General features: G+C 31.8%; 1 protein-coding gene across 6 annotated transcripts in view; it reads right to left on the reverse strand.

The window, feature by feature from the left end:
• The window catches only part of CSMD3 (CUB and Sushi multiple domains 3), a 467721-nt gene that overhangs the window by 283499 nt on the left and 171155 nt on the right, over nucleotides 1-13067 (reverse strand). For 3 of the 6 annotated variants that reach the window (XM_032442883.1, XM_032442884.1, XM_015856172.2), the window contains exon 7: nucleotides 11437-11742. The exons of the other annotated variants lie outside the window; for them this stretch is intronic. In XM_032442883.1, the coding sequence (XP_032298774.1) occupies nucleotides 11437-11742 (306 nt within the window). The remainder of the gene's footprint in view (nucleotides 1-11436; nucleotides 11743-13067) is intronic. 6 annotated transcript variants of the gene reach the window in all.

Consider the following 13067-nt stretch of genomic DNA (forward strand, 5'->3'; position numbering starts at 1 on the left):
CCAGGTTGGATAAGGCTCTAGGTGATCTAACCCAAAAGAACGTCTCCCTGCTGTCACAGGGGACTGAAACTAGATGGCTTTTAAGATCCCTTCCAACTCAACCCATTTCATCTTTTGTAAAGCAATTCTCAACAATTTGCTGCAGCTATTAAATACAAGAAAAGTAAGCAACTCATGATCTCTTATTGTTCTTTACATTTACAGAGGTGAAATAAACTTTTAACTGTTTTGTACCTTAGATTGTTCAATAGTACTTCAAAGTTATAGTGTGAACAAGTAGATAAAGACACCTATTTCGTTCCAATATGCCTAATTGCTAAAATATGTGTCAGGCTCGATACGTTTATATACATATAAACTCCTCTTCATTCAAAAACAAACAAATAAAAATGTCTACTTTTTAATACTTTCAATATTAGGTATTATTTTTCAAATGCCAGTACGGACACCAGGGAAGAAAATGTGAACTGTTTAAAAAAAATTTTAATATGCACGTGACAGTAAGCACTGTGGATTTCACTTTTCAGAAGGTTCAAATGGTAGATTCATGACAGGAAATACTGCACCTATACACATCTAAGCAAGTTCACAAAGAGAAATAGACACTTTAAGGGCTCAATTTATTTGGCCTTGGATACCTATCTTCTCATAAGATGAGCTTATACTTTTATATACTCTTCTCTCCAGGTAATTCAGATGTGATAATGCTGCAAACAGCTAAACATTCAGATTAATCTTTTCTAATATTTCTCAGCAGTCAAGACACAGGAAAAATAGATGAGTCTGAAAAACAAGATACCCTTGAGATGGCATACTGGTGCAGATGGAAAGAAGAGATAAGATCCTCCAGTGCTTTGGAGAATACTAGATCATAAATTAAAGCAGATGTGAACACAAAGCTTCCTTTATGCCCTGACCTTCAGTCTACTTTAGAATCAGTTTCAAAATAACACTGAAAATCTAGATCAAAGAAATCAAGATGTTCAAGACCAAACTTAATCAGTTATTAAGTCTAATATATGTGCATTAGAATTACTTTTGGCATCTCTAATTACGTAATTGTAAAACTATCAAATCTTTTTTAAATTTATAAAAAGCTATCTGGTATAGCCATATCTCCATTGCTATGCGTAAACAGAAGGTTACAATGTTATTTAATACTACTTTAAATATCTGTGACATGTAGTTTATTTTATTTTTTTTTCCTTAATTCTGAAATTTAAATATAATTAAATATATGCATTTATGTTTAGCTTGGGATGAACTGGTAGTGCACAACTCCCATAAAGTCTCTGACAGACATAACTGTAATTATCATCATGTGATCTGATGAATTTAAACAGTATCATCAGATCTACTTGATACTGAATCAGAAATTATTTTTAAAAATCTCTGAAAATCTGGAAAATATTCAGGCATCCACCTTGGTGGATATATTCAACACACATGCTTCTTACCCCACAAATGGCTTTGATGCACAAGAGAAGATTATATAGACTACATATTTTTTCTAAAGCTGTAAAATCCATTGTTTTCTGCAAATATAAAAGATGTATCTAAATGGTTTACTGAATAAATGATTTATTTATTTATTTACTTATATTTTTTTGTGAAACCTGGGTAAGTCAATGCATGAAGTTTGCACGCAAGATGAATGTTCTGAGATTCAGGTAACTGAGTAGACTCGTGGTGGGCAATTTATTTATACACAAACTAAAATAAGTTCAGAATAATTTATTTCACTTTAACTAAAATAGCTTCCCATGTAAGGTACTGAAATTTCAAGTACTTCTAGGCAAAGTTTTATTAAGTTAGCTCACAAGATCAGAGGCTGATACTGGGGGTATGGTAGTAGAGGTTGAACTACTCCACCAATATCTCAGGACTTTTTTTTTTTTTTTTTTTTGCCACCCAACAGATGGCAGCAGAGGGACAGTCTAACAAAATGACTTCTGACGTGGAAGTGCATATGAACAAAAAGTGTGGAATATAATTCCTTCAGAGGAAAAAAAATTCACCCATTGACATTCACTGATGTTTTCTGAACATTTCTGGAGACCAGTGGATATTATCAGAGTGAGGCAGACAGGTAATGCATTTCAATAGTCATGACAAGTCATATTGTGTGGTATGTAGGCTCTTGTACATTGCTATTGAAAATACACAGCTAATGAAGATAATTATGATGAAGAATATTTTTCATAGGTGAGAATTTGATCTATCAGAGTGTTATTGTGATCTTTGTATCTATTGTAATTTCCATGGAAGTATATAGGAAACATTAACTTCAGATCAACTTACATATGTTCCTATATAATGTTTCATGAAGTATGCAATATCTCTGGAAACAAAAGCAAGTTGTGTGCCCCCTCACAAGCTCTGTATTCTGTTTCTCACTATCATTTAAATTCAGCTACAGTTGCCTGAGCATGCTGGGAAAAATTTTTGACACTACATTATCTTAAGCATTTTTTTCCCCTCTGAATTTACATGACAAAAATTCTTCTCATATTTCTGCTACTTAGAAAATAAAAATCAAGATCACTTTTTCCACTTTGCATTAGGCCCAGATATTAGGGAACACAAGCTGACATTACAAATTGTTGTAGATTCAGAATTACATAACCCAACAGCAATAAGTATATTCTCTGGATATATTTTAGACAAGAAATAATGAGTAATCTACTGATTTCTAAAGGGACAAGAGACAGTTTGGAATGCAGTTCAGAGGAGACTGGTGCAGAACCAGTAAATCACTTGTTGTTCAAGAACTTAAAAATCTTATTGTGACAGATTTTCCTTGCAGCTGTTACTATTTCTAATTACAGAAACAGCAATCTGATATTCTCTGGTCTTCCCATATAACGTGCTTAGTTTCAGATATGGCAAATAAACTGCATGCTTCCAGGCGTATGTCTAATGTCTAATCCTGTATACCTGCTCCAGAAGTAGGTCAACATGCAGAACAGATCCCCAGATTGTTCAATGAACATAGTGAGATACTTCAATGAAAACTGTAATAGGCATATTATTTTAACCTAACGTATGTATTTCATATTTATATTAAAATTTTACATAATTTGATTTTACTTTAATGTAAAGTACTACCATTTCAGTTGTGCAAATTCTCCATTTATTCTTAAAGCATAGATGTAAACCTACGACAATTTTCAGAAAACAGTACTGTGCATGATCTAAGTCATGTATAATTTAGTATGCATTCGAAAATGTATATTAGGGTTCTTATCTCCATTAAAAATACACTGGAAAAACAAAACAAAGCAAAACAAAAAAACAAAAAAAAAAAAAAAAACATGGAAAAGGGAATAAAAACACCTTACATTTCATCTGACTAAAAAGTATAATCAGTGTACAGCTGCTGGAACTGTAGAGTTGCTGCAAATTTTACAGAGGAACTCACCCAGTTTTATTTTCATTACAGATTATAAAAATTGTTAGTACTTGAGTTCCAATTAATATAAAACATATTTCTATAATAAAGTAGTGCAGTGATGATCTCAACTATGTAAAACGAAGTAGAACACATATTAATAAAACAAAAGTATATTCATACAGGTAGCAAGTGTATAATATTCATTACATAATGTAAGTTATGACACGTTAGTTCTAAATTAAGAATGATGAGGAGATATAACTACTTTGCACAAATGATCCTTAAGAATCTTAAGGTAACTTTTTTTTCTGCAGTACATCAAATTATATGACAACTGCAATAATGCTAGTCGTCATAATCTAACAAATATGTATTTGATTTATACTAACATATCACCAATGTATCATATGATCAAAGTAGTGATACAGTAAGTCAGAAGACAAACATAAATTACTGAATTTAACATGTCAAGTATAATGAAGTAGCAGCATAATGTTGGCATTTACATAAGAAGATAAATAAGTAATATATAACAGAAGAAATAAGTGTGAGAAAACTAAGTTATCATTGTATATATGCAACTGTATTATTATGTCATTGTAGGTAATGACTGTGAAATGTAAAGGAAAAAACAAACAGACAGTGTAAAGAATTATACTGCTTTTTTAAGAATTTTCATTAAAAAAAAAAAAAGTGAAAGAATAATTCCAGTAAGCTTGTTGTTTTTTTCTTCTTGTTAATATGCAACATTGTTCAAATATAATGTTCTGTTTTATGTTGACTTATCAAAGGGTTTTTTGGTTTTTTAGTTTATTTTTTTAAATAAAAAGGCACCCTAACTCCAGTCATCTGCTGATTGAGTAAAAAAAAGGTCATCTGTATATGGGTAAAAAATAATTTTATCACTTCAGATGTCATAAATGTTTGTTATGGTGGCTACTGAAAACAAACACCTGAAAAAACAGGGCATTTAATTCTTCAGCAAATATAGAGTCCATCAATCAGGAATTTCACAGAATCACAGAATTATCAGGATTGGAAAAGACCTAGAAAATCATCCAGTCCAACCATTACCAATACTTCCCAGCTAAATCATATCCCTCAACACAACATACAAACATTTCTTGAACGCTCCCATGGTCGGTGACTCCACCATCTCCCTGGGCAGTGCATTCCAGTGCCTGACTACCCTTTCCGAGAAGTAATATTTCCTAATGTCCAGCTCGAATCTGCCCTGGTGCAGCTTGGAACCATTGCCTCTAGTTCTATCACTGTCTATGTGAGAGAAAAGGCCAACCCCTAGCTCACTACAACCTCCCTTCAGGAAATTACAGAGGGCAATAAGGTTGTTCTTCAGGCTGAACAATCCCATCTCCTTCAGCCTCTCCTCATACGGCTGTGCTCTAGACCCCTCACCAGCTTTGTAGACCTTCTCTGAATGTGTTCCAGGGCCTCAACGTCTTTCTTGCAGTGAGGGGCCCAAAACTGAACACAGTACTCAAGGTGTGGTCTCAGTGCCGAATACAGGGGGACAATTACCTCCATGTATTCTCTTTATGTACATTCTTTACATAAATGATTAAAATACAGCTAGGATAGCAGTTTGAGATGCAAAGTATAGGTTTTACTACCCTGTTTTCGTACCCTTTTAAAAAGTCTTAAGAAAAAGATGCAATACACTGCCAGTTATTTCTAGTTGCTTTACATATAGCATATAGGAACAGCCATAAAAATGCGTGCATGATTCAGAAATATTTTTTTTCTTACTTTTAATCACACTGGACTTGACCGTTGGATAAAAATGATCTGCTTTCCATAGACTTTGAAACCAAAAGATGTAAAATACTTAAATCACCATTATTTGTTTTTATCTAAGAAAAATCTTTAACAAACCATGGATTATCAATTTCCTTCATCAAACAAAACCCATGTGTGCCTCAATGCACATTATAAAACATGTAATTTCAAAACTATTATGAAAAAATAAACAAATACAGTTCAGTAGTTAAATGCTTGAGTCCTAGAATTGTGTGTGTAATGCTGATAAAAAGTATATAGGATTTCTATATGTAAAAAAGAGTACACAAAATTTATATATTAATATTCTTATAACATATAAGAACCCATGAATCAATACTGAAAAATGTATTGACTTTCTTCAGACCAAGATCCTTGTACACCTGAGTTTCACTCATGCTGAAAGAAAAAACCCACTAAAAACCCTGCTTACACAGCCACATTGATTTCTTACTTGACAATAAGCTCACCTTGCCTGCTCTTCTTTTCCTTTGTCTCCTCCTAAGTAAATCTCATAAAATTCAGGATGTAATAATATATTTTCTGTCAAATCCTTAAAGTGCTTACATCAAATATTCACAAAGCAGTACTCTATCATTTACTGAATCTTTCAAAAATTCAAGACAGTTAAATAATTCCATCTTCAAACATTCCCCACCCCCGCCCCACAGAATGAGTTTCACAAGCACCCTATTTAATTCCTTTTTCATATTCTCTTATAGTTTGGTTATTTTCATTTTCTTAATCTCTTGCCTTGCAATGAAATTTAGAATAAAACTAAACTGGTCTCATACCTTATTAAACTTCCTTTAATATGTTGCAAAAAGAAGTACAGGATTAATGTAAAATATCTAGCAGCAAGCTTTTTTTTTTCTTTTTTTTTTCTTTTTTCTTTTTTAAATGTTTTGAATAGTTTCTTCCTATGATTATTATATATATATTTATATAATTTATATATATAATTATGATGATGATGATATTGCATAAAGTCAGATATCAAGTAGCATAAGCCTAGGTGTGATAGTATTCTAAAAGAAGTTTTGGGGAAATATAGAGAAATAAGAAAGGAATGGTAAGAATTTAGAGGGAAAAATTTGAGTATGATTGAAACGGAAAAAGAATGGATACATCAGCAACATGAATAAAAGTTACTTTGAAAATAAAAAGCTAAGTAAAATATTCAGAACAAAAGAACTTTTATCTTCCTTCCTCCCCCCACACAAGCTTTGCCTAAAACCATATGGTTAAAATACTGCAAATATTTGATATTTCTGCTTTGTAGAAGGAGAATGTGAATCCAGAGTTTTGAAACGTGTTCAAATCTGCTGATCTGATGAAAATAAATGGGGTTTGAGATTCTAAAAATAGCAGTCATTTTTTGGACTGCTACATAAAGATTGTAGTCATACACTGTTTTCTTTGTAATGTTTGTGCTTGATTTCACTAAGCATTTTTTTCCTCCAACCTATGTATGTCTGTATTAGACTTACTTTAATCTGTATTTCGTGTGAAAACCTAAGCTGATTATTTATGAACTGTAGCAGTCATACTGCTTATACCTTGTCACATGGTTTATACCTTGCACTCTTTTTTATCTACTGTATAGAGAACATGGATGGACAATGATGGACATTGTCTACTAATGCAGAACTTCTGTATCATCCATCATTGTTCTTAATCAGGTGTTAAAAAATCATTTCATTCTTTTCCTCTTTGAGACTTTCTAGATGTGAACAATACTATAATATGAACAATACTGTAGATAACATTTGCCAATATTAATTTAACTCTGGATGGGGGGAGAGGAAGTGAGGGGGGAGGGGGGGTTGGAGGGGAAGGAAGAGGAAGTAAATAAAGTACAGTATTTTATATCTGAATATTTTAACATCAGAAATTAAACCACTTTTCAAGGAAAGAGAGAGAGAGAGAGAGAGAGATGGTTACAAGAAATTGTTCATGCAGAGCTTTTCTTATATGATAGGAGTTAATTCTTTATTTCCATGATAGAAGAAGTTCAGATTCATTAAACTAAAGGACAAAACTCCAGTGACTTAACTGGAGATATTTCATTTTCAATCCACTTCTAATAATAGAATTAAGAAGCCTTTAAAAATTTGTTACACTCAATGTGTAAAATTATTTATACTTAGTGGTACTTTTAAAAGCCAGAGAAGTAACAATATCATGTCAGCAAAAGTCAGCATCAAAATTTATTATATTTGGCACTGACAAATCAGGGATTATTCTCAATTATCTGAAAACAAACAAACAAACAACTCCGCTACTCCTTATATAATCAGATTGCTTTTTTTTTTTTTTTTTTTCTTCTACTTCTATATCAGTCATTACTTTGAAATCTTCACACATCCTCTTTTTCCACTGTAACCACAAGATTGTGATAATGTAACCCATTATTCTATGTAATATTTTATTAGGCTGAGTGTGTACTTCTGCAATAAAAATGAACATACATCTTTAGACATACAAACATACTATGAAAGAACTCTATAGATAAAAATCCAAAATATTTCTTATTATGTTTACATATACTGAACAAAAACAAACAAACAAAACAAAACAAAACAAACAAACAAAAAAACACCCTAGAAAGAAATGCAGCCAATAAGAATTTTAAAGTGACTTAGTAGCACTGATGACATTTTTAAACTCTGAATACGTAGATAAGATAAAAAATGTCAGATTCTTTTCAACTAATGCAGTTATGATTAAGCTAAGAGTACTTAAATACTTTAATAGAAAATAAATAAGGTAAAAAATCACACTTAGTTTCCTTCCTGAATTTTCATCTGAATAAGATGAGAAATTTCATACTAGAAACTGCAATTTAGTGTCTGTATGAACTGTTACTAGATAAACTGTTACTAGATAAACACTTTCATGAGCTTGGATTCTTGTTTTCATGAGAACTTACTTATAATCTAAAAGATGCCATAAATATATTATATATATAATATATAATATATTTTTCATTAGCTAATCAAGATGCCTCTTGAAAGCAAGAATTTCATGCTTTTTCTCCTTTCTCCTTCCAGAAGACTTCTCCATTGCAATAACAGGAATTTTTTGACATCTTGCTTTAATATATTTAATTTTTCATATAGTCTAGTCTGTTTTTAAGTTTTCTAAATACAAGAATTTACTACCTGAAATATTTATTCCTTCATCCTCTCTGAGATGGTATTTTGTAAGATGGAATACTCAAATCAATATAATATAGTATAGTTCTTTCATTCATCTGATGCAGCCTGAATTCTTTTTAAAGAAGGAATGTAATCATGTGCAGTATTTCCCAGGAGATATCATTGCTACCTTAAAAATACTTGTATTTGCACTTCCTTATCTCTTATGAAAATATTTCACTGAAACCTTCCAGGTTTCCTTTTCTCTCTCTGAAATATGCAGAATAAGAAATCTTCCTTCTGTCATTTCCTTCTAATAAACTGAGAGAAGAAATTCTTCAGCCAGCCTTTGATACAACCTACAGTTATTTTTGAAGTGTGCATATTGAATCATAGAATTGTGGAATAGCCTGGGTTGAAAAGGACCACAGTGATCATCCAGTTTCAACCACCCTGAAATGTGCAGCATCACCAACTACCAGACCAGACTGCCTAGAAACATCCAGCCTGGCCTTGAGCGCCTCCAGAGATGGGGCATTCTCAGCCTCCTTGGGCAACCTGTTCCAGTGCATCACCACCCTCTGTATGAAAAACTTCCTTTTAATCTCTAACTAAACCTCCACTGTCTTAGTTTAAAACTTTTCCCCCTTGTCCTATCACTATCCACCCTCGTAAACAGTCATTCCCCTTCCCATTTGTATTCTCACTTCAGGTACTGGAAGGCCGCAATGAGGTCTCTCCGAAACCTTCTCTTCTCCAAGCTAAACAATTCCAGTTCCCTCAACCTTACCTCATAGGAGAGGTGCTCCAACCCTGTGAATGTGAAAGAATAATTTTTGTCTAGTATATTTAGTTTAGAACTCTAGCTGCTCTTTCATACAAACTCAATAATAAAAATGTACTCTTTTCTAAGAGATTCTGAAAGATCTTTTTCGCAGAACTATCCTGCAGGATAGTTCTATTGTTATCCCTTTACACCAAAGTCAGTCTGTCATAAAACATAACACCATTCTGACATCATTTGCAATATTCTCAAAAATTACACATATTCCAGATGTTTACTAAGTTGTAAATAAAATAGTAAGTTTTCACAAATTGTATTTAGTACACTAAAAGTTTACTTTTTTTGTTGTTTGGTTTGTTTGTTTGTTTGTTTGTTTGTTTCAAGAATTAATTACTTTGCATAATTTGCAAATTTTTGTCTGCTTAATAATGTGGGAAAAATATGTTTCCAGAATAAAAGCTAATTTTCACTTTGAATATATATTAAATAGAGAAATAATTTATAAAGGAATTTACATAAACTTTTAAATTAAGTCTTATAAATATCTCCACTGGAATTTAATTTGTGGGTTGAAATGAGTAAATATTCCTTAGTATTTATTTCAGTATAAACACACTGGAAACACCCTAGAAACACATGTGGAGCATTTGCCCATAGCAGAAATTACTCTCTGTCATTAACAAATACTTACACGTTCACAAATACTTTCTAAGAATATTTCTGTATTCTGATTGATTAACAAAATATTGACCATTACCAAACAAAACCAGTTATTCTTTTACTCAGTATATGATTACCCTTTTCAGTGTAATCTACACGTATTCTGTTATGTGGTTTTCATATAATAATATTATATTTTGAAGTGTTGTACAGGAAATGTTAACAATATAAACATTTTAAACATGGCATGAGAGAAGAAACTACAAACAAAACATAGGTGTGGATTTTGTTTTCTAGGATAATAGATGCAGGTTTCTTCTCACCTGTGGGTGTTTGTTGATACTGGTTTAATTTATTAAAATCAACTAACATAACACTGATTTAACAAAATCTTGGTATCATTTTTTTCCCTTGGGATAAGATTTTGTATTTTAATATGGTAAAGCCACTCAGAAGGGATTTACATATGTATTATGAAAGCCTTACACATTAAAGGACAGATCACTGAAGAAAATGACAGTAAGAAAACTGTGGAGAGGACATTGTTGAACAATGATTACTAATAGGTGAAAGAAAAAGCAGAGTTGTCAGATTTAACTGAAGAGATGTTCTCTCTCTAAATCAGAAGAATTTATTATAGACCTTCAGCTACTCCATTCAAAACTTAAAACCTGCTTTCTCCTTTTTAAACCTGTCTAAAATGTTCTTAAAAGAATGTTCAAACACACAAATAGTAAATAAATAAACAAATAAATAAACATCAGATTGATGTTGATAGAAATAGAATTGAAAAATAAAGGTATTTTGGGATTCCTATTTCATTTGCAAATCAAATACAGTGTAGTTGTGGGGTTTTTTGGAGGGGAAGAGTGTTGTTTTTATTCTTTGTGGATTTTTTGTTAGTTTGTTTTGTTTTGTTTTGTTTCTCTCAGTAAACCTACTAAATTATATAATGTTTTAAAAAGCTCTTTTGTTTCAATACATTTTTGTAAATTAAGCTACTTTACTTCATACCACACGTCCAGCTGGTCCAGTAATCTAATAGATTACATTCTTAAGTCGTCTTTAGACAACAGCAACCATTTAGTTTTAATACTGAAATAGGCAAAAATAAATTTTCTAGTCATAAATATTTTGCTTCATTCACTGATTTTGTGTGTGGTAGAACAAAAATGTACAGATGTTTAAAACCCAACCTCTTCTAAATATTTAAGCAGAAGGAAAATAAATAAATCTGCATCACTGCTTATTTTAGAACAAAAGAGCTATTTAGAAAGCATATTTTTAAATGTTGTAACAGCTTATGTGTAAACATATATGCAACACAGAATAACATTTAATCTCAAGTTTTATCTCACACTAGGTTTGATAACAATGCGTACTGATGTAAAGTATGAAATAAAAAAAAAATAGAAAAAGAAAAAAAGAAAATTACTTGATTGTTCCCTTTTGTGTTTCTATCATTCAAATATTTTAAAATACTATGACAATATTCATTTTCTTTCCATCTGTGTGTTTTCCTAAAACTCAATTTAAAATTTAATTTCTTTCCCATTTGATTCAATTATACTTCCAGAATGTACATCTGATCTTTCACTTCTGATTTATAGAAAATATTTTTTCAATAACTACATGGGCACAAGTAAGATAATATCCAATACCTCTATGAGTAACAACTGCAAGTTCTTTAGTTCTTTCTATTTGCTCAGCTTTTCTCGGTCTTCTTCTTGTGCTTTGTAAGTTTGCTTGAAGTGAGAGTGCTTCTTTGGAAGAGGCCGACTCCAGAACTGATTTTCTTATATTCATATCTTGTACTTGTTGCTCTTCAGGAAGTTGTCTATGGATGGTCACTGCACTGGATACAGTAACATCTGCAGATGTGCTAGCAACAGTAATAGCACCAGGAGTGGCCGCAATAGGCTCTTCTAACTCACCAGTAGAGGCAGTTTTGATCAAAGTGGAAGAACCTGTGGGATACACAGTAGCACTGGATGCTAACTTTTTCTTTTGAACTGTGTTTTCTCGATCAACCTAAGAGATTAAATTTCTTTCTGTTTAACATAGTAAAGACAACTGACATGAAAAGAGAAAAGTGAAGATGTTTTATTTACTAATTTGATGTAACCTGAACACATCTTAATGCTAGTGAACATTTTGTAACTATTTTTATATTACACATTTAGTTTCAAATGCCCTGAGAAAGCTCAGAGTTGTAAGGTTTGTATCAGTCAGAATGACAGCACATAATTTTTCCTCCTACAAATGCCATCAAGAAAATATCGTGGATGGAGAAAAATATAGGTATTAATCAATACAGGAGGCCCCATGAGTAGGAAAGCGCTAATTGCCCTATTGAGGAAAGACATAGTAGCATTACACAGTAACATAGGCTGTGGGCAGAACTTTGATACTCCAACTGCTAATAAGCCAGCCAGATGCACTCATGCATCCAATTCTTTTCATCCAATCTTGAAAAGGATCTGAAATCTCAAAACATTCAGAGTTTAAATAAAGCTAAGAGTAGATGGAGAGTAAAAGGTAAACTTTAAAACAAACAAACCAACCAACAAACAAACATAAACCATATATTCTACAATTCTACAGTCATCTCAATTGATATTGGTCAAAGGCCGTGTCTATTATTATCTATTTTTTGCACTCAAATTTCCATAAAAATAGATTAATGATTATTTTACTTCAAAATACTCATAAAAAATCAAGTCCTTGATGAGCTATTATTATTATTATGATGATTTTTCCTAGGCAATGTTTAGGGGAAAAAATAGAATAAAATAAAATAAAATATAAATATAAATTTAACACCTCTAACATGTGTAGAACCTATAATACATAAAACAGATGGGATTATTTTTGTTAATATATTTGATTAACATTTTTATCCTTCCCCAGTCCCTATATTTGGCTTCAGATCTTTGCAAGCCAACTTTCTCACATATGAATATTTAGGACTGTATGCTTGTATATTTACGTCCAAGCTTTCCTCTCAGAGGCTTTAAAACTTGTCCTTAGAGTGTAGTGGATGACAACACGACTTAAACTAAACAGTTTTTGCACAAATTAGTAGAGGAATTCTAGAAAATGGAAATAGGATTCTCAGTGGAGCTAGGAAGCATTTAGCACCTTTTCAGCATGTGTTATATACCAAACCCATTGACAAGATAATGAAATATGACACATAAACAAATGGAACTCATAGTATATAATATATATATATATAACATAAATAAAATACAAAATGATAATAAAGTCTGAGGAGTTTGTGCTGCAAAAG

This window comes from Coturnix japonica, chromosome 2 (genome assembly GCF_001577835.2).
Source record: "Coturnix japonica isolate 7356 chromosome 2, Coturnix japonica 2.1, whole genome shotgun sequence".
In the NCBI taxonomy this organism is placed as follows: domain Eukaryota; kingdom Metazoa; phylum Chordata; class Aves; order Galliformes; family Phasianidae; genus Coturnix; species Coturnix japonica.